This window comes from Micromys minutus (genome assembly GCF_963924665.1).
Source record: "Micromys minutus genome assembly, chromosome: 7".
NCBI lineage: Eukaryota > Metazoa > Chordata > Mammalia > Rodentia > Muridae > Micromys > Micromys minutus.
Genome location: NC_137976.1, coordinates 50,027,961 through 50,051,041, shown reverse-complemented (window position 1 = coordinate 50,051,041; position 23,081 = coordinate 50,027,961). Strand labels below are relative to the sequence as shown.

At 41.4% G+C, this 23,081-nt stretch overlaps 1 protein-coding gene across 2 annotated transcripts in view; it reads left to right on the top strand.

Moving 5' to 3' along the window:
- Positions 1 to 18,784, top strand: part of DRD3 (dopamine receptor D3) — a gene marked incomplete at both ends in the record, with an annotated part of 56,333 nt that extends 37,549 nt beyond the window's left edge. The window contains 4 exons of one of the 2 annotated variants that reach the window (XM_080919039.1): positions 13,433 to 13,629; positions 14,705 to 14,782; positions 17,156 to 17,498; positions 18,588 to 18,784. In XM_080919039.1, coding sequence (XP_080775165.1) covers positions 13,433 to 13,629; positions 14,705 to 14,782; positions 17,156 to 17,498; positions 18,588 to 18,784 — 815 coding nt within the window. The remainder of the gene's footprint in view (positions 1 to 13,432; positions 13,630 to 14,704; positions 14,783 to 17,155; positions 17,499 to 18,587) is intronic. The other variant, XM_080919040.1, reaches the window with a different exon arrangement.
- Between the last annotated feature and the right edge of the window lie 4,297 nt (positions 18,785 to 23,081).

Sequence of the window (23,081 nt, the reverse complement as noted above, 5' to 3'; positions counted from 1 at the left end):
CAAAATAAGAAATCTAGACTTATTTTTTTTCTGTAAACAAGTTTTTTATTTAATTTTTAAATTTTATGTACATGAGTATTTTGCCTGTACATATGTCAGGCATGATGCTCACAAAGGTTAGAAGAGGAAACAGGACGTACTGAAACTGGAGTTTGACTCCAGTTGTGAGTCACCATGTGGGTGGTAGGAAAGAAATCAGGGTCCTCTAGAAGAGTTAAGCCATCTGTCCGTCTGCAAATACGTCTTACCTTCCTCATTAACTCTAGGCTCTTACACATTATGTAACTCTATTCTACATCCTGTATAGAGACATCTGCTACATAACAGGTATAACTGGAATAATGTGCAAATTTGTCAAGTACAACCTACCTTCTCAAGCTCAGTCTTCTTTGTCATATACCTTAAAGGTTAAGAAACCGTGTTATCAACAAATGTTTTCCTGACTAACTCAAAATGTTCATAAAATTTAATGTGTTGTCATTTTGTTCCTCGTTACTTGTTGCTTTGTTTTGTTTTAACCGACGCTTTACACTCAGCAGCACATGTTCAGATCACATAGCACTGTCCATTGAAATGGCTATAGGAACTATGGGAAACTAAAATATCTCTTGTGCTCAGTGTTAAATGTGCCCTATGGGTTAGTCAAAGAGCTAAGTCAACACGTGACCTCGTTTCTGTGTGCAAAAGCCCTGTAAGTGAGACCCTCATCTGGGAAGTGACATCACTGCCTGACCCAGGCATTGCTAACCTCCTGGATCCCAGCACATGTCAACCGTGGGCTGACTGCAGTTGCCCGGGGTTAAGCCTGGTTTGCCTACACATTCTGGGATGCCAGCAGAGATGATTCAACTCCTTCACACAGGCACACACACATCCATAGAAAAGCTGAAACCATCTCCAGGTCTAACAGTAGACAGAGTTCTCAGCTAATGTCAACATCGCAAGCAAAGAATGATGAGCTAATTGCAGCATGGTGACACCAGTGACATCATTATTGTTCTAGAAACAAAACCCAGGGAGATTGTCCCAGGATTTTTAAATCGGGAATTTAAAAGACAAAAAAAGAAAAAGAAAAAAAGAAGAAAGAAAGAAAGAAAAAGAAAAAGAAAAAAAGAAAAGACCTATGGGTCTCTCTTTTACTTTGTGTTCTATGCATTTTTGTTTTTTTAAATGTGTTGGTTGATTGGCTTTATGTTTGTTTGGAGGTCATTTTGTGTGACTTCATTTTTGAGACAGTATCTCACTAGATTGCCCAGAAAGGCCTTGAATTTATAATCTTCCTGCCTTAGCCTCCTGACTAGATGAGATTATAGGCTTCTGCCGCCAAGCCAGGCTTTCTCTTGTTTTTAAGTTTCTTAGCAACACTGTATTAAAACCTCTAATTATTCTCATATTGTGTCAAATGCAAGGTCCGTTATAAGGGCCCAGTAGGTATTAGCTGGTGTCATTGTTGTGATTATGTAATGGAAAGTTGTCTGTGCCTTAAACTGCAAGAAACATGTGCTGTAAGGAAGATATAAACAGTGGTGGCTCTCTGGGTGGCCGTGGGAAATACCAGCTGTCCCTTCCTGGAAGATAGTTCAAGGAATTCATGAGCACAGTTCAGGCATAAAGAATCCAGCCTTGGTCTCTGACACAATCTGACCCCCATGATGTACCTTCTTTTTCCTGATAGATGTGATCTTGGTCAGTGTTCTACTGCTGTGAACAGACACCATGACCAAGGCAACTCTTATTAATTGTTAACTGGGGCTGGCTTACAGGTTCAGAGCTTTACTCCATGGTAGCAGGCAAGTGCGGCTCTTAAGAAGTGGTTAAATGCACACCTTACCCACAGGCAGCGATCAAGTCTCTGGGCCTAGCTTGATTGAACATTTAAAACCTTAGAACCCACCACCAATGACACACTTCCTCCAACAAGACTGCACCTCCTGATCTTTTCAAATAGTGCCACTTCCTGGTGACCAACATTCAAATATGGGTCAATGGTGGCCAATCTCATTCAAACTACCAAGAAGTCCCTTCAGCAACTTCCCCATTTAACAGGTTCATTCAAAAGCCCAATACATATAACTCTTTCCTATCGGTTTGTTGAAACTCCTTCTCTGACAAGCAGAGGTGGAAAGAGCCTCAGGCATTATCAGTTCAACTGGACTCAGAGCACAGCTGGACTTCAAGAAATGTAACTAGAGCTCTTCTTTAAGACTATGGCTTGCCACTTGTGTTGCTGAACCATTAGGGGGCATGGGGGCAAGCTGAACCTCAGCGACCTTGAACTTGGAGTTGCTCCTCTCTTTGAAAAGGAGGTAGGCTCTTGGGTGGGCTGACCAGTGTTGCCCCAGCTCCACCAGAGGCCCAGCAGTCTAGCTAATCATCAGTCACCCCCCAGACATGCGGAGGAAGGCATATGTTGGAGCAAGAGGGCAGCAGTCAAAATCTCCAATGAGCTGAGTCCTTTCGTTTCACAGATAAGAAAAATAGTATTTGAATTTCTGTTAAATCAGATCCCCATTGTGTGATTTTTTTTTTAAAGAGAGTTCTAGAAAAAAAAATACATAATAACCAGCGATGGGGTTTAAAATTTTCTTCTGGGTAGGGGACTTAAAGTTAAGAAAATCTTATCAGCTCCTTTAGGAAAAAAAAAGAGTGGTATTTATTTGATTTTAGCAATAGAAATGTCACCTGGCTTTCAGAACCCTGAAGCCAGAGGGAACTTGGTTGCTCAGAAGATGAAAAGAAGAATAAAAGCACACTGTTTGAAGGATAGTGACTCATCCTAAAATCAGATTCATCAGCATCTCCATCTTTGGAATCGACTTCAGGTCAAATTCTTCAACAAGTCTAAAGTTCATCAGTCTTTCAAGTCAACCTTCTCTCGACCTCGCTCTTCACATCACTTGGAGTTCAAGTTCTCATCCTAGCTCACAGAGCCCTCCAAGACCCTCCTTGCTGCTGCTAGTTCATGCCTCCTCTTCTTTCTTTTTGTGTGTGAAGTGTGTGCGTGTATATGGTGTGTGGGTGTGTGTGTGGTATGTGTATATGGTGTGTGTGTGTGGTATGTGTATATGATGTGTGTGTGTGGTATGTGTATATGGTGTGTGTGTGTGGTATGTGTATATGGTGTGTGTGTGTGAGGTGTGTGTGTGATATGTATATATGGTGTGGGGGGATATGTGTGTATCTGTGTGAGGTGTGTGAGTATATTGTGTGAGTGTATGGTGTGTGTGTATGTGTGAGTGAGGTGTATATATATATATTATATTATATTATATTATATTATATTATATTATATTATATTATATTTATATAATGGTATCTGTACATGTGGGTGGTATGTGTGTATGGTGTATGTATGAGGTATGTGTGTGTGGTGTGCATATGGTGTGTGTGTATGTGTGAATGAGGTGTGCATGTATATAGTGTGTATGCACATGTGTGGTATGTGTATATGGTGTGTGTGTGCATGTGTGATATGTGTATGTTTATGGTATGTGTGTATGGTGTGTTGTGAGGTGTGTATGTATGAAGTGTGTGTGTATGAAGTATGTGTGTATGTTGTGTGTGTATGCTCTATGTTTGTATGTGTGATGTGTGTGTGTATGCTTTGTATGTGCATATGTGGTGTGTGTATGGTATGTGTGTATGTGGTATATATGTGTGTGCACGGTGTATGTGTATGGTGTGTGCATATAAGTATAGTGTGTATATGTGTGCTTATACAGGGTTGTGTATGTTGTACACGTGTGTAAAGGGCAGAAACTCAATTCAGGATCTTTCTGTGTTGTTTTCCAGCTTATTTCTTAAGACAGGGCTCTAGTAAATCTGGAGCTCACTGGTTTGGCTACATCAGCTAGACAGTAAGTCTCAGGGACTCCTCTGTGTCTGCTCACTCCTATCCCCACACCTATCCCAAGTACTGGGTTCCAGGCACGCCTGTCTGTCATGTGTGCTGGGGATCCATCCTTCTGACTGCGCAGCAAGCACTTCACCTTGCGTCATCTTCCTGTGCCCTCTTGAGGCTTATTGCCCAGCGTGGGAACACTCAATGTGGCATGTGCTCCACAAAGCTGAGTGAGTAGAAGTGTCTTTGCCCTCAGCCCCTTCTTTTCTCCAACTGTAGAGGTGATAATAGAGACCCCCCATACCTATGTGGCCTACCCCAGTATCCTGCGAGTCTGATGTACATATGCTCAGTTGTACATCCTCCTCTTTTCTTCTTCATCCACACATCCTTTCAATAACTACCATGCTTCCATACAGAGCTATCTTAGATCAGTCACCAGACAAAGGCACCATGACTCCTGAGGGAACCTCAGCTGCCCAAACCAGCTCTAGGGGACTCGATAGAAAGACATATTTAGGATTCTGTCGTGTGAGGCCTTCCACAGCATCCATTCCTGACTGCAGTGTCTCTCTCTCTGCTGTGCCAACATGAGAACTCATAGCCTAGTGGGAGGGACTCTGAAAGAAGCTGTGAAGCTTGATCAGTGTGGACAGCAGTTGACTTTAGTGGGAGATGTAGGAAGGGATGACGAAGAGCCAGCAGTGAGCCAGCGGTGATCCAGGGACACAGGACTGTCGAGGAGACATTTCGACTAGCCGGAGTGCAGAGAGATCTCTGCTGAGCTCGCAAAAAAGTGTGGTCCCCTGGTTCCCCCTCCCTGCCCCAGCTTGCTGCAGGAAACCAGTAACACGGCTTGGGCTATTCCCAGCTGGACAACACGGAGTGAGGAATGCACACTCAGACCACCCGCCACCAGGAACAGCAGTGAACCAGCGGTGAGCCAGCAGTGATCCAGGGACACAAGACTGACAACAAGATGGCAAGAGGAAAGGGAAAGAACGTACCCCAGGAAAACCAAGACAACCTGGCAACACCAGTACCCAGCTCTCCCATCACAGCAAACAGCAGAAAGCAAAACACACCAGAAAAAGAAGACGCAGACCTAAAATCATACCTCAAGATGATGATAGAGATTCTTAAACAAGAATGGGAGGAAAAGCATAAAGAATTAGAAGCTTTTAAAGAGGAAACAAGAAAAACACTCAGAGAACTCAAAGAACTAGAGGAAAACAGAACCAAAGAGATGAAGGAATGGAAGAAGAAATTTAAAACAGAAATTGACACAATAAAGAAAATACTACACAACAAAGATATATGCACCACAATGTTCATAGCAGCTCTATTTATAATAGCCAGAAGCTGGAAGGAACCCAGATGTCCTTCAGAAGATGAATGGATACAAATATTGTGGTACATATACACAATGGAATACTACTCAGCCACCAGAAACAATGACTTAACCAAATTCTTAAGAAAATGGCTGCATCTAGAGAATATCATCCGGAGTGAGATAACCCAGTCACAAAAGAACAGACATAATATGCAGTCACTGACAGTGGGATGCTAACCCCAGAGGCTTGCACTCCCCCAGAAACAACTCACAGACTGTATGAAGTCCAAAAAATAAAGAAAACAAAACAAAACAAAACAAAACAAATATTCACAAAACAAGAAAACTTTAACTATTTCCATGTTACATTTTGTTTTACATGTAATTTATGCTCATTGTAACTATTAAGTTTTCAAGGCATACTATCAAACCTTGAAAAAAATCAAGTACTGACTAAAAATATATTTATATAGTTTTATGTAAAAATTATGTTAAAATCTGAAAAAAAGTACTGACAAAAATGTATAATTTTAAGCAAAAAATGTTTAAAATCTGTACATTTATCTTTGTTTTGTAAAATAAAGTTGTTTAAAAAAAAAAAGAAAACACTAAAAGAGACAACCCTAGAGGTAGAACACCTAAAAAAAAAATCAGGAGTCACAGATGCAAGCATTTCCAATAGACTACAAGAGATGGAAGAGAGAATCTCGGGGACCGAAGACAATATTGAAAACAGAAAAAACATTTAGAGAAGATGCAAAATCAAAAAGCTCCTAACCCAAAATGTCCAAAAGATCCAGGACACAATGAGAAGACCAAACCTAAGGATAATAGGAATAGAAGAGGGTGAAGAATATAAACTAAGAGGCACAGTAAATATCTTCAACAAAATCATAGAAGAAAACTTCCCTACCCATAAGAATGAGATGACCATGAGCGTAAAACAAGCCTAAAGAACTCCAAATAGAGTGGACCAGAAAATAAATTCCTCCTGACACATAATAGTCAAAACGCCAAGTGTCCAAAGTAAAGAAAAAATATTAAAAGCAGTAAGGAAAAAAGGCCATGTGACATATAAAGGCAGACCAATCAGAAACACACCCGTTTCCCAACAGAGACTATGAAAGCTAGAAGAGCCTGGACTGACATCATGCACACCCTAAGAGAGCACAGGTGCCAGCCAAAGCTGCTATACCCAGCAAAACTATCAATCACCATAGATGGAGAGACTAAGATATTCCAAGACAAAACTAAATTTACACAATATCTGACAACAAACCCAACACTACAACAAATTATAGGTGGAAAACCGATTGCAACGAGGGAAACTACATCCTAATAAAAACAAAAAACTCCTAAGCAAGAAAACTAAAAGAAGAAAGACATACAGGCACAATTCAACCTCCAAAAGCAAAAATAGCAGGAAACAGCAACCACTATTTCTTGATATCTGTTAACATAAATGGACTCAATTCCACAATAAAAAGATATAGGCTATTAGACTGAATACATAAACAAAGCCCAGAAATTTGTTGCATACAAGAAACTCATCTCAGAGACAAAGACAGACACTATCTCAGAGTAAAAGGGTGGGAAAAAAACTTCCAAGCAAATGGCCCCAAGAAGCAAGCTGGAGTCGCCATTCTAATATCGAATAAAGTAGATTTTCAACCAAAAGTTATCAAAACAGATAAGGAAGGACACTTTTTACTCATTACAGGGGAAATTTGTCAGGAGGAACTCTCAATCCTTAACATATATGCTCCAAATACAAAAGCACCGATATTCATAAAAGAAACCCTACTAAAGCTCAAAAAATACATTATGCCCCACATAATAATAGTGGGAGCCCTCAATACCCCACTCTCACCAATGGAAAGATCAGGGAAACAAAAACTGAACAAGGATACTGTAAAACTAGCAGAGGTTATAAACCAACTGGAATTAATAGATATCTACAGAACATATCATCCTAAAAAAAAAAAAAAAAAGAATACACCTTCTTCTCAGCACCTCATGGCACCTTCTCAAAAATTGACCACATAATTGGTCACAAAACGAGCCTCAATAGATATAAGAACATTGAAATACTCCCATGCATCCTCTCAGATCACCATGGTCTAAGGCTGGTCTTTAACAACAACAAAGACAACAAAAAGCCCACATACACGTGGAAACTAAACAATGCTCTATTAAACAATAGCAGGGTCAAAGAAGAAATAAAGAAAGAAATTAGGGATTTTCTAGAATTCAATGAAAACGAAAACACAACATACCCAAACCTATGGGATGCAATGAAAGAAGTACTGAGAGGAAAACTCATAGCTCTGAGTGCTTCCAAAAAGAAACTAGAGAGAGCATACATCAGCAACTTGACAGCACAGCTGAAAGCCCTAAAACAAAAGGAAGCAGATACACCCAAGAGGAGTAGACAGCAAGAAATAATCAAACTTAGGGCAGAAATCATCCAAATAGAAACAAAAAGAACCATTGAAAGAATCAACAAAACCAAGAGCTGGTTCTTTGAGAAAATTCACAAGATTGATAAACCCTTAGCCAGACTAACTAGAGGGCAAAGAGAGAGTATCCAAATTAACAAAATCAGAAAGGAAAGTAAAGAAATAACAACTGAAACTGAGGAAATTCAAGAAATCATCAGATCATACTACTAAAGCCTATACTCAACAAACCTGGAAAATCTGGAGGAAATGGATGAATTCCTAGACAGATACAAGATACTAAAGTTAAACAAGGACCAAGTAAACCATCTAAATAATCCCATAACACCTAAAGAAATAGAGGCAGTCATCAAAAGCCTCCCAACCAAAAAAGGCCCAGGTCCAGATGGGTTTAGTGCAGAATTTTATCAGACATTTATTGATGACATAATACCAATACTCTCCAAACTGTTCCCCAAAATAGAATCAGATGGAAAACTACCTAAGTCATTTTTTGAGGCTACAATAAACCTCATTCCTAAACCACACAGAGACCCTACAAGGAAAGAGAACCTCAGACCAATCTCACTTATGAACATTGATGCAAAAATACTCAACAAAATTCTTGCAAACTGAATCCATGAACACATCAAAACAATCATTCACCATGATCAAGTAGGCTTCATCCCTGGCATGCAGGGATGGTTTAACATACGGAAATCCATCAATGTAATCCACCATATAAACAAACTCAAAGAAAAAAAAACATGTGGTCATCTCACTAGATGCTGAGAAAGCATTTGACAAAATTCAACACCCCTTCATGTTAAAAGTCTTGGAAAGAATAGGAATCCAAGGCCCATACCTAAACATAATAAAAGCAATATACAGCAGACCAACAGCCAACATCAAACTTAACAGTGAGAAACTTGAAGCAATCCCACTAAAATCAGGGATTCGACAAGGCTGCCCACTCTCCCCCTACCTATTCAACATAGTACTGGAAATCCTGGCCGGAGCAATTAGACAGCAAAAGAAAATCAAAGGGATACAAATTGGAAAGGAAGAAGTAAAAATATCACTATTTGCAGATGACATGATAGTGTACTTAAGCAACCACACAAATTCCACCAGAGAACTCCTACAGCTGATAAACAAGTTCAGCAAAGTGGCCGGATATAAAATTAATTCAAACAAATCAGTAGCCTTCCTATATTCAAAGGACGAACATGTGGAGAAAAAAATTAGGGAGAAGATACCCTTCACAATAGTCACAAAATCTATAAAATACCTTGGTGTGACTCTAAGCAAGTGAAGGACCTGTATGACAAGAACTTCAAACCTAAAGAAGGAAATCGAGGAAGACCTCCGAAAATGGAAAGATCTCCCATGCTCATGGATTGGAAGGATCAACATTTTAAAAATGGCCATCTTACCAAAAGCAATCTACAGATTCAATGCAATCCCCATCAAAATTCCAACCCAGTTCTTCACTGAGTTGGAAAGAGCAATGTGCAATTTCATTTGGAATAACAAAAGACCTAGAATAGCGAAATCCATCCTCAACAACAAGAAAACCTCTGCAGGAATCACTATACCTGACCTCAAGCTATATTACAAGGCAATTGTGCTGAAAACTGCATGGTACTGGTACAGAAATAGGCACGTGGATCAATGGAATAGAATAGAAGACCCAGAAATGAGCCCTCACATATATGGTCACCTGATTTTTGACAAAGGAGCTGTAAACATTCAATGGAAAAAAGACAGCCTCTTCAACAAATGGTGTTGGTCCAACTGGCACTCAGCATGCAGAAGAATGAAAATAGACCCTTTCTTATCTCCTTGTACAAAGCTCAAGTGCAAGTGAATCAAAGATCTCCACATTAAACCAGGTACACTGAAACTATTAGATGAGGAAGTAGGAAAAACCTTAGAACTCATAGGCACAGGAGAAAATTTTCTAAACAGAACACCAATAGCTCGAGCTCTAAGGTCAAAGATTGACAAATGGGACTTAATGAGACTGCGAAGTTTCTGTAAGGCTAAATACACTATCATGAAAAAAAAAAAAACAAACAAAAAAAAAAAAACAGCAGCCAACAGAGTGGGAAAAGATATTTACCAACCCCACGTCAGATAGAGGCCTAATATCCAAGGTATGCAAAGAACTAAAAAAGCAAGATACCAGAGAATCAAACAACCCTATTAAAAAATGGGGTACAGACTTAAACAAAAAACTCTCAATCAAGGAACATCGAATGGCTGAGAAACATCTAAGGAAGTGCTCAACATCCTTAGCCATCAGGGAAATGCAAATCAAAACAACCCTGAGATTCCACCTCACACCAGTCAGATTGACCAAGATCCAAAACTCAGATGACAATAGATGCTGGCGAGGATGTGGAGAAAGAGGAACACTTCTCCACTGCTTTTGTGGTTGTAAACTGATACAACCACTCTGGAAATCAGTCTGGCGGTTCCTCAGAAAAATGGACATAGTACTACCTGAAGATCCAGCTATTCCACTTCTGGGCATTTACCCCAGAGATGCTCCAACATACAACAAAGATACATGCACCACAATGTTCATTCCAGCTCTATTTATAATAGCCAGAAGCTGGAAAGAACCCAGATGTCCTTTAGTAGATGAATGGATACAAAAATTGTGGTACATTTACACAATGGAGTACTACTCAGCTATCAGAAACAATGACTTTATGAAATTCTTAAGAAAATGGATGCATCTAGAGAATATCATCCTGAGTGAGATAACCCAGTCACAAAAGAACAGACATAATATGTAGTCACTGATAATGGGATACTAACCCCAGAAAGCTCTGAACAGCCCAGAAACAGCTCACAGACTATATGAAGTTCAAGAAAAAAAAAAGAATATATTTTAATTAAAATAGAACTGTATCACATCCCCCTTTCCTTCCTACAGCCCCTCCTAGTTTCTCTCTTATCCCCTCAAATTAATAACCCCTTTTCCTATATCATTGTTATATATATATATATATATATATATATATATATATATATATATATACATATATATATATATACACATATGTGTATGTATAGGTACCCACAAATACTTAATTACAACCTTATAAAAATGTATTTGTACACTTTTATGCAAAAATGCTTAAAGATCTGTACATTTATCTTTGTTTTTTAAAATAAAGTTAAAAAAAAAAAAGGAAGGGCTGACGAAGCAATTGCAGTGATTGAGGCCCATCGTGGTCAAGGGCCCTGACATGGCTCCTGACTCCATCTTCACTCCCTCTTTTTTCATGCACAGATTTGCAATATTTTTAATAAAAGCATAAATGCTTGCACATGATGAATGAAGCATTCATAATGTGTAAAGAGATACACACAAGACTTCTATCTGTGTTAATCCACCTCCTACCCCAGATTGCCAGGGCCCCATCCCTCCCCTGAAGTATACAGTAATATTCCCGAAAGATGCTGCTCATAACAAGTACATGTGTGTTTGTGTGTGTGTGTGTGTGTGTGTGTGTGTGAACTTAGCCTCCCAGTACCAAAGAGGGCAGAGAAAGGGAGAGGTCGAATGTAATGGGACAAATGAGAAATACTCAGCAAGGCTGGCAGAAAGCTAAATCTTGTGCAAACAAATCCCCTGGCCCCTTCTTACCAACACATGCTGAGACTCCTCCCCACCACAGGCAGCACTGAGATCTGCACTGAGATCTGGGCCAGCCAGTGTCAGCAGGAGCGCTGACTCCAGTAGCTTCAATGATCACAGCTACATGGCTCCCTAGGGACTGAGAAGGCCCACCAGCTGCCACCTTATTCCTGCCCCCAACTCATTGTCCCCCAGAGCAGCAGATGTCTTTTCGGTGATCACCACTCAGGGCCGTATGTGCTGTTTGTTAAGGGATGCTGATGTAAGGTTGGCGAAATAGCATCAATTTCATGCCATCTTCAACATGAGAAGATTTGGAAGCTGCTTGTGAGGATGCTGGGCTGTGCTGACACTTAAATGCCTCCCGAGTACTGGACAGACTCTCTTTTCACTTTAGCTTTTAACTGTTTTTCCCTGCCCTCCCCTCCCCTTTCCTTCCCTCCTCACCCCTCCCCTCCCATTCCCTTTCCTTCCCCTCCTCCTTTTTCTCTCCTCCCCTTCCCTCCCCTTCCCTCTTCTCCCTTCCTCTGCTTCCTTTCCATTGCCTTCCCCACAAATCTTGTTCCCTGTGAGTCTTTCTGCAAACTTCAGTTTCAATCCTATCTTAAGTCCAAAAAACTCATACGACATAAACAATGATATACCAAATTAAAAAATGATAATTGTTATAGAAGCCACTTTTTTTTCATTATTTCTCATAGCTATGATGTAAGAAATATGATTATCTTTTTGTAGATAGTGAAACTAAAGCTGAGTACCTCAAATGACAATGCTAAGGTCACTCAGCTAAGAAACAGCAGGTCCTTCTTGTCTTCAACTTATTTCAAAAGACCAAGAGTCTCAGAACGTGGACCCTGGGTGACCATTGTCCTTTCTGTCCTCTCATATCTCAGACTACATCCCCCAGGGCCAGTTTTGGGCCCGAGCGTCCACTCCTCTGTGAAGGACTAGGTGGGCCAACAGCTATTACTGATAACGTGGGATGAGTCCTGGAATAGAAGGAGGTGGAAAGTCAAAATCACAGAGGAAGGTTGATTTGGGGGTTAGACTGACTAGAGAACAGCATTGCCTTAGCCCACTTAGTGAACCCCTCTGAGTGCCAGCCTGTGTATCTAAGAATAGACAATAATGTCCCCCCATTATGATTGGATAAGATCACGTGTCTAAAATCCTTGGCCTACTGCCTGGCACATGTTAGCCTCCTACTCTTTTTCGTTTCAAGATGGAGCAAGTCTCTGCCCATCTCCTGAGTACTGGATAAAATCTCAACATCTTCTAGCGAAGTAATTGAAATCTTAGGGCTTCTCAAAGAGAAGTTGGGTCATAAATTAGGGGCAAGAATTTTTCATGTTTTAAACATTTATTTACTTTTATTTTATGTGCAGGTGTGAATACCAGCATATATATATCCATATAGTGTGTGTCTGGTACACACATAGGGTGGGGAAAAAAGTGATAGATCCCCTGGAATTGGAGTTACAGATGGTTGTGAGCTGCCAGGTGTATGCTGGAAAATGAACCAAAGCAGCAATTGCTTCTAACCACTGAGCCATCTCTACATCCAGGGGACAAGGAGCCTTTTGAACCTACATTCTCCTTACCATCTCTCTTTCCATCCTACCCAGTGCCAGGAGTTCCTGGAAAACCAAATACCCACTTTCTGTTTCTCTACTACCTGCCACACCTTGAATCCACACTCTGGATCCAAAAGAGTCCTTTATTTTTCATGGCATTCAGATATCTGTTCATGCCTGCACACCAACAGACTTTTTCCTGGGTATGGCATCATCTCAGAAGCCTCTGCTCTCCCATTCTGTGTCCCTCCTAAGCTTCCCAGGCTACATCCTTCTGAGTTACAACTGACCATTTGCATGAAAAGATCATCTGTCTAGATAGACTGTTTGCTCCTTCAAAGACAGACACTGTCCTATTCATCTTCACAGCCTCTGTTCAGATCAGTGTCTGGAATATTTTACTGGTAATTTTTTTTGAAGTCAGCTGCAAGTCTGAAGATGAATTAGCTTGCTTCCTTTGGGGCATTTACAACTTAGATGCCTGAAACCAAACATTCCCATCCACACCCCCATATCATGTCATATGGACTTTTGCTCAATGCTCCTCACTGAGAATAATTGTATTACCTTCTCCCCTTCTCCTACCCACAGGGGACCCCAGCGTCTGCTCCATCTCCAACCCTGATTTTGTCATTTACTCTTCAGTGGTGTCCTTCTACGTCCCCTTTGGGGTGACTGTCCTGGTCTATGCCAGGATCTACATAGTCCTGAGGCAAAGACGAAGAAAACGGATCCTCACTCGACAAAATAGCCAGTGCATCAGCATCAGACCTGGCTTCCCTCAGCAGGTAAGCACCTGGCTGGAGCTAGGGGAAGACACAGCAGCCCTCAGCCTCCATGTGTGACCATTTGTGAGCATGGTGCCAGCATCCACAATTAAGAGACAGATGCCATTACATCACCTTCTACCCAGCTGGCACTGTAGGATAGAAAATACAATATTGAGAGTACATTGGTTCCTCCAAATCTCACCATTCTTGGTAAGCCAATAGCACACTTTTTAAATGGTTCTACTTCTCTTTAGAGCCTCCCACCTGCTGAACTTCAGATGTCCCACAAGGTCTGATTTTATTGAACTGGGATGGGGGCAGGGTAGCATTTCACTGTGACTGTTGTACAGTGTACTGCTTTCTGTCCTTAAACCACCCATTCCAAAAGCATCTACCTTTGCCTGTCTTCCTGATCTGCCCCTGGTAATGACCAGCCTGGGGGATGGCTTTTTCTAGGCTCTACAAAGGAAATTTGGAGCTTCACCTTGATCTTAGAGTTCCCTGAGCTTTAGATTTTGCTCACATTGCTGTTTGGCACATGGTGGTTTTCTTGGCATGAATACCAATCACTTCCAACCAACTAGTAAAAGGGCCATTATATAATATACAATATATAATGCCACTGTCTTCAAGGAGCCTGGAAATTGGACATGAAAATAAATCTCACTTCCACTCCCCTCAAAAAGAATCAGTGAAAAACTCAGAACCAATTGGGATGTTTTCCAAATGTGAAGTGAAAGCAATGGAGTTCCCAAAGACTAAATGCATTAGAGGTTAAGAAAAATGACTACGCCTCAGGAAAGGGCTTTCTGGGTGAGAAAGAACTGAGTTTAGTCTTAAAGACAGAACCAGTTTGGGTGTCTACCAATCTCTGATGACCTGCATAGATCAGACTCTCAGAACCAAAGTTTTAAGGCCTGCCTAGAAAAAGACAACAGTCCTTATGAAATAGGAGATCATGACTTAAAGCTTAGGATATGAATTTATCGCATTCCAAGTACTGTAATTACATATGTATATAATTAGATATGCCATGGTTCAATTTTGTAGAGATTATCCCACAACTGATTGTTTCTCCTTCAACCTACCCTAGTCTTCCTGTCTGCGGTTGCATCCCATTCGGCAGTTTTCAATAAGGGCCAGGTTTCTGTCAGATGCCATGGGACAAATGGTAAGTGGGTGTGTCTTGGATCATGCAGAAAGAGTTAGACATCTTTCCCTGAGATGCTGATTTGTTTTGATGTCACTCCTACCACAAAGCAGAATTCCTCACTGATCCCACACATGTATTTGTAATATATGCCAAGATTCCAGAGTCTTTGTGAGTCAAGTCTCAGAATGGGTTTCAAACAAGGGTACTCAGAAATCATAGGACTGGTAGGATAGATCTCAATGACTGGAATCAATGACTTTCAGATGCGGTGTAAGGATGCCATCTAGAGCCACCTGCAGTAGATGGGAAAAATGTCAATGAAATGGACACATGGGAAGAGCCAGAGAAATAAAACTTCTAAGTATTCTGATTGTTACTGACAGTGTACAAAACCACGACAATTTCACAGTCACGCTAAGCCTTGCCTTTCTAGCTCAAGCCAGCCCTTGGCATACCTAGCTAGCAGAGGGCAGAAAAGAAGCTAGAGAAGTCAAGTATAAGAGCAGGGTTCCTCTTCCAGCGCTCACACTAGGAATTAAACTTCAAACACTGATAACGATGAAGAGTTGAGCCTTGTCCAGTCTCTCTGTAATTAATTAACAACTCTGTAGATGAGCCTGGTGTAGCAATTAGAGACTTGATGTAAATAAGAACAGATAGACGAGACATTTAAAATGAACATGGCAGATCCATGGTCTGAGGAGATGCCAAGGCTAAGGAGAAGTGCTGACTTCCCTGGAGGAAGGGATGAGCCATGACACTGCATAGCCAGGAGTGTGGAGAATGAGGTTCTGTCATCTGTAGGTAAGAGTGTTTCTACAGCCACCCAGCCACAGAGGAACCAGCACTTCACACATCAGCTATGGAGGTGGGACTAAGGATTTACAGAACAAACAGAGAAACACCTTCACCAACATGGAATCTTAGAAGAATCACTCTCTTCTGGTAGGACAGATATTCACATTAGTGTCATGGAAGCAGGGTGTTCTCCAGTTCCATAGGCACTCCCAAATAATTGCCAACCCCAACTACAACACACTAGAAGTTAATTTTTTTTTTTTTTAGATAATAGACACCACCTGAATCATGAACATTGTCTTGATTGTAGTTTGGAATAGCATAATGCACTTATGTTATTAGAGATTACATCAGAACAAAATCCAACAGTTCTGAAGTCTCCAACCCAAAGGCTCACTTTGGGAATCTCCTCTTCTCTGGGCTTGGTTCAGGTACCAAAGTTTCTAGCTAATCTAGGGAGCAAAACAGAGGAAGGATGAAGAAGGAATAGCTGGCTTTTATGACTGTGGTGTTAGGAGTTACAGCATCCTACTTCCCATTTAAGATTGACACACAGGTCTAATCTTTCAAATATGAAAAGTTCAAATGTTAAACACATATGTATCAACCCCATTCCCCAGGCAAAAATACCAGAAACACACACACACACACACACATTCTACTTTTCCTAGTTTGTTTTCTAACCTACAATGGAAGTATAAGACGGAACTTCTTGAAGGGTGACATCTACTGAACTAGAAAAGTTATGATGCAAATTTTAGTTTTCTTTTTTCTTTTATTCTTTTAAATATTGATATTCAAAAATTTTAAAGTAAATGGCCCAGTGGTTAAGAGCACTGACTACTCTTCCAGAGGTTCTGAGTTCAATTCCCAGCAACCACATGATGGCTCACAACCATCTGTAACAGGATCTGGTACCCTCTTCTGGTGTGTCTGAGACAGCTACAGTGTACTTGTATAAAATAAATGAATTTTTTTTTAACGTAGTAGGTATATAGGACCCCAGGTATTTGGGAAGTAGAAGCAGGAGAATTAGAAACTTCCTGGCAAATTCAAGGCCAGCCTGAGCTACATGACACCCAATCTTAAAGAAAAATTAAATTAAAACTCTTTTAAATAAAAAGACAAAACAAACCCAGAGTCACCCTCAGCTAGCTTCATTATCAATTTGTGACCAATCTTATTTCATGTGTGTTCCTGTCAATAAATACACATATACCCTCTTATGAATCAAATAGCAAGCTTCTAAGGCCCATACCTTTACATCCCATAAATGCTTGTGACTATAATTTATTTAAGAACTCAACACCTTTATCTTGTAGGGTTTCCCATACTCCAGATTTTGTCTTCTACATCCCCTGGATGGCACTTAAGGTGTTAATTTCTACAGCCAGGTCTTTCTAATTCAGAAAGGCCAGACTCCAATGCTTGGGTGCCTTCCCCCTGGGTTTGATGGAATGCTCTATGGGTAGCTTCTTTTCAGTTGTAAAGTCAGAAGCAAGTTTCCATAACTTTCCACGGTCCCACCACTTTCCCTGTTGGGTGTGCACAAGGGTTTCCTCCATTTGCTTTTCATTGTCTTCCCTCTTTCAGGAGCACACAGAAGACAAACAATATCCCCAGAAATGCCAGGACCCTCTTTTGTCACACCTGCAGCCCCTCTCACCTGGCCAGCCACGTGGGGAGCTGAAGCGTTACTACAGTATCTGCCAAGACACTGCCTTGAGGCACCCACGTTTCGAAGGAGAGGGAGGGATGAGCCGGGTCGAGAGGACTCGGAACTCCTTGAGCCCCACCATGGCTCCCAAGCTCAGCCTAGAGGTTCGAAAACTCAGCAATGGCAGGTTATCCACATCCCTGAAGCTGGGGCCCCTGCAGCCCCGGGGGGTACCACTTCGAGAGAAGAAGGCCACCCAGATGCTGGTCATTGTGCTCGGTAAGTCTGAACCGCTAGTTTGGGTCGGGTTAGCTGGTTAGTTGAAGCTAGTCCTGGCTGCAGCAACAGGGGCTATTATAATCATATTTAAAGAACATTGGAAATTGAGTTATAAAATCTCTATAATACAACTGAGAAGGTTTTTTTAAGAATATTAGTGCTGATGGAAATTTTTAAAAAACCTAAATGAAATTTATGAAGCCATTTGATTTGGGCTATCATAGTGAATGATAATGTGTAAATCGAATGATGATGTCTGGCACACAGTTGGTATTTAATAAGTATTTACTTACTTAAAATATAAGAGAGAAAATAGGACATCAAGATTCTACTGTCCTATGATATGATGCTGCCTATGTCATTTAAATACAGGAAAAGAAGGACAAAATAAATTCACCAAGATGTCAAAAAGTGATTGTCTTTCAGCAGTGGGTGATTCTGTCTTTCTATGATCCCGTGTTTACCAAGTTTTCCACTATGTATATGATCAATTTTAAGTGTTATAGTAGAGAATCTACATTGGAGCATCTAATTAGTTAATGATTGATGAATCCCAGAGGTCATGAACATTAATGAGGGTTATTTCATCGTGGCCACTGTCACTGGCGAGCCTTAGTAACCTAATACTCAGACGTCCCAGCACAGGAACTGGATTGATTGGGTCCTTAAGGGTTTTATCATCTATAGCAGATGTTCTCACTACATAGGAAGAGACTGAACAAACATCTGAATTTAATACTAAAGGGAGGAAAAAAGGATCGGCCAAGAAATTTCTAAAAGTCAAACTAGGAGGTTAATATAGCAACAAAGGCCGGAAGTGAATGAAAGACATTGGAATAGGTGTCACTTCCGAGACACACGTGTGTCCCATCATACCTACTTTACAGAGTTGTTGTAAAAAAGGGGGGAGAGTAATACCAATGAAAGAAAAGGCAGTCGCTGAGCGGAAGCAAAGCTGAGCAAACAGAAAGTAAACAGTATATAAAACTCCCAGCAGACTTGGGGGGGGTCTTATAAATTGTTTTTTATGTTCTAAGGAAAGTGGGTAGCAAACTCCTTACCTAGCTTCTTTCTTTCTTTGCAACCCAGGAGCCTTCGTTGTCTGCTGGCTGCCCTTCTTCTTGACTCATGTTCTGAATACCCACTGCCAGGCATGCCACGTGTCCCCAGAGCTCTACAGAGCCACAACGTGGCTAGGCTATGTGAACAGTGCCCTGAACCCTGTGATCTATACCACCTTCAATGTGGAGTTCCGCAGAGCCTTCCTCAAGATCCTGTCCTGCTGAAGGAGGAGAGACCACACTCCCTTTACCCACTTCAAGATGCCAGGCAGGCAGTTTGAGCCTCTGCCCAGCAGGGTCTGGTTGGGAAGACTGCACTGGCCTCTGGCAATGGGTATGAAGAAGATTCATGGACCAGGACAACCCCGGTTAGGAATAAGAAACTGTTTACTTCATGATAGAATGTTCTACCTCTGCAGCTTACATCTGGCTTCATCCTGCCAGTCTTCAAATTGCTAAGTACTAGGCAATAATTCAGAGAGAAGTTGTTTTAAAAAAAAAAAAAAAAGCATGGGGCACACAGAAAGAATTGTCATCAGAGACACGATGCAGTGTAGTGAAGGAAAAATGAGCAGGTCTCAGAGGTCTTGGCCTGCCAGGGGTCCTTGAAGTCAGGCAGGAAGCTGTCTTGTAGAACACTAAGTTCTTCTCTCGGGCCTGTAATTAACTATCAGCACAGCTAACCTTAAGCATCCATGGGGCCCATTTGCTTGTTTTCTTTCGCTGTGTCCTGAAATATAAAAGGCAAGGCCAATGTTTATACATCCCTTCTATCTGTGGAATAGAACTAGCTGCTTTCAATGAGGAAAATTCTTACCCCAGAGCAGACAAAGTCCCACACTGGGACTTTGTGCTTTGTATTTCTCTTACTACCCTTACATGTTAGCTCTGGCTAAGAGAGCCCTTTGCTTTAGTCCCTGACTTTAGACAATCGTGGTGTCTTGGTTTCTAGAATCATTCAAGACAAGTCATTTAAGTGAAGAAGGTCAGTTCACTCCCTCTGCAGTGCCACGGCTGAACTTGGTGGTTCAGAGAGCACCTTCCATGTGTAATGTATCATTAGAAGGTGTTCCTAGCCAGGAACTTCCATCTGCTTAACAGAGACCCAAAACTTTTAGACCTTGATACCCACCAAGTGTTTGGAAACTGTTACTCTCCTCACAGGCTCTGCAAAGCTAATAATGACCGAGGCAACTGCTGTCCTCAAAGACTCCCACCTCCCCTTGCTTTTGCCCATGGTGGTGACATGCCTAGACTTTCAGGGGACCTTTTGGAGGTGCTGAGGGTACTGGGGGGATGGCTTTCCAAACCATAACATGGATAGACTGTATAGAATCCTAGTCAGATCCTAAACATCACCCCTCTAATAACTGTGTAGCAAAAGCTGGGTGTGGTGTTTCGGGAGAGGAAAAAACGAAACAGAATAATTTGTATATGCCATTCAAAATAGCACTTAGAAGGAGTTAGAATACTCACATAATTTACCTTCTCACCTAAAGAACCTACTCTCTTATTGATTGTGGAATCAAGATCAAATTTATGGATAATTTATGTAAAGCTGTCAGCCTGAACTTCAATAAGTTTACCTTTAAGAGCATTAGTATCTAGCTTGGTAGATAGTGGTTGTCATGCTGTTTAAACTTTAAAGAGCCCAAGAACTTTACAAAGAATCCAAGGCTTCCCCCTTCCCATCTTTATACCTCTGATCCTAATGAGAGAGTTGTCAGATAGTCCTGAATGCTTTGATTCCAGCACTTAAAAGTGTTATTATCTATAATAACTGGTATTGTAACACAGTGTGAAAACCCAAATCCTCTCTGCCCACTGCCTCTTAATATTGGTGCCATATGGAATGATAGGTTTATGCTACAAGCAAAGCTGAATCCTGAACAGTTAAATCTGTAAAAGTAAAGGTTTATGATTTCTAGGTTTTCCCCATGCAAAACAAATAAAAACAGAAGAACCTATTGGGTATAGTACCACAGAATTCTATGAAAAAAAATCAGAATTCCTAAGGCAGAAATCTACACATTGGTATCAATACCTTTGTGAGGAAGAATGACAGAAGATGAATTTTATTTCATTTTATTTTATGTATATGAGAGAGTTTTACCTGTATGTATGTGCACCACATCCATGCCTGGTGTTTGCAAGGTCAGAAGAGGTCCTTGGGTCATCTGGAACTGGAGCTGCCATGTTGGAACTGGGACCTGAACCCAGGACCTCTCAAAGAGGAGTAAGTGCTCTTAATCACCCTGCCATCCCTCCAGACCCTTTGTGTCTTTTCTCGGTATCAAGTGAACCAACCTTTATAGTAACCTTGGGGAAATGACATCATTTAATAGATGAAGAAACTGAGACAGAAGGAGGGACAGTGTCTGTCATGGAGCCATCTGAAAGCTTATTTGGAACCACTAAACACTGTGAATCCTATTTCTATAGACAATCAGGGAAGCACATCTCTCTAGTAGACTAAGCTTCTGGAGGGGGTTAGAGCATGTACCCAAGTACTTCTTGGAATCCAGCCTAAGATACTGATCTCATTGCCCCGCCATGTTCTAGTCCCAAGCAGTAGCATAGGAAATCCTCAGTCTCCAGAGAGCGATTGGTTCTACCTTCTCCCTCACTTACATAAAAGAGAACCGAGGCTCAGAACTGTGGCCCCCAGTTGTACTGAATCCTCCCCGGCTGCTCATTCTTCTTCGCTACATCCCCCCCCAAGGACTGGCAAAGACTTTTAACTCTGTATAGATTAACTGTAAAGTCACAGTGTCTTCTACTATTAAACTGTAAGGCAGCGATTGGCTCCACAGTGTATATCCGTCTATACAATGTCTACTTCCCAGAAGTTTTTCTCTGGCCCAGGAACAACTTTTAAGAGAAATTCCAAACATGTCTCTGAAATTTCCACTGCAGCTTCTTTGTCCCAAGACCTTGGTATCTCTCTCTCTCTCTCTCTCTCTCTCTCTCTCTCTCTCTCTCTCTCTCTCTCTCTCTCATTCCTCCCTCGCTTCCTCTCTCCCCTCTCTCGTCCCTCCCTCTTTTCTTTATTTTTTTCTCATATAATATACCTTACACCCCCCCCCCAGATCCACTTCTCCATTTCCTTTCAGAAAAAAGCAGGCCTCTGAGGGCCATCAACTGAACATGGCATAAGATACAATAACACTAGGCACATACACTCATATCAAGACTGGACACAGCAACCCAGTAGGAAGGAAAGGGTCCCCAAAAAACAAGTGAAAGGGTCAGAGACAGTCCCTGCTCTGCTCCCACTATTAGGAGTCCCACAAGAACGGCAAGCTACAGAACCTTAACATACATGCTGAGGGTCTAGCTCATGATTGCTGCCCATGCAGGCTCAGTGATTGCTGCTTTTGTCTCATTCTTTTCATTGCCAACATGACCCCAAATCTCAGAAGAGATGCTGGGCTGAATGATTTGGGCCATAGCTCTGGGAGAGGACTCTTCCAGAATCCAAAGAAAACCATACTTTCCCAGTATTTGAGTAAACTGTAAGTAGTACAGAAATCTTAAGGTATTCCAGTCAACATTCAACTCATTCAAATAAACATTTCCCTCTCCTAGAGCCTCATCTCCAATACCTCATTTCCATTTTCTTAAATCAACCACTTATTCAATAAATACCCATTTACCACTTTCTTACATGTCAGGCACTATACTAGGTACCAAAAGGCACTGTCCGTGAAGACACAGTCATTGCTCCACCCTCCTTAAGACGTCTGTACTTCAGTAAGGAGATGACTTACATATGCAGAGCTTACCTGCTTGGTGCCTAGTTTAAAACTGCGGGACTCTTAAGTGTTTGGGACTCTAAGTAGCCCCAAATTCAGCTTTGAGATAAGTCTCTGGACAAATACTGTCAGAGTTGAGATGATATTAAAATGTTGGAGAGATATTTCAGACAGAGCAGCCCCCTGGAACGCAAAGATTAGAACAAGCCTAGAATAGGGAAGCAACTGCGGAAAAACTACATCCAACTATTGCAATGAAGCCGCAGGGATGGGATGGGCAAGGAGGGGGTCTTTATTTCTCAAGATCTCCAGTAGCTCTGGATCCAGCAGTAGCTGATCTAATGGGTCGCTTGTTACCTGCTACTTCTAGCTCTCAGAGCCCAGACTCCATGTGTGTGCAGCACACACGGTGGAATGGCCACTGCTGGTTGATATACCTATCCTGCTACACCGGTTTCAACAAATGCAGGCTCTCGATATCAGAAAGGGTTACCACTGGGATGCTTGGAGACACTGGATCAGAAATCAAGGGAGGTCAGTCAAAGAGATTTGTGGTTGTGAATGCTTGGGTCAGAAAACACACAGAGAGGCGTGAAGGTTAAGAGTGTCATTTGCAATAGTTATTTGCTGGACAGATCCTGACTCCCGGGGTCTGCGCTTCTCGTTTGGTCTCTGCTGACACTAGAAGACTGGAAAAGCTTAATTTGAATCAATACACAGGGAGCAGAGAAGAGATGACAGGCAATTAACTTGATCCCTCCATTCTA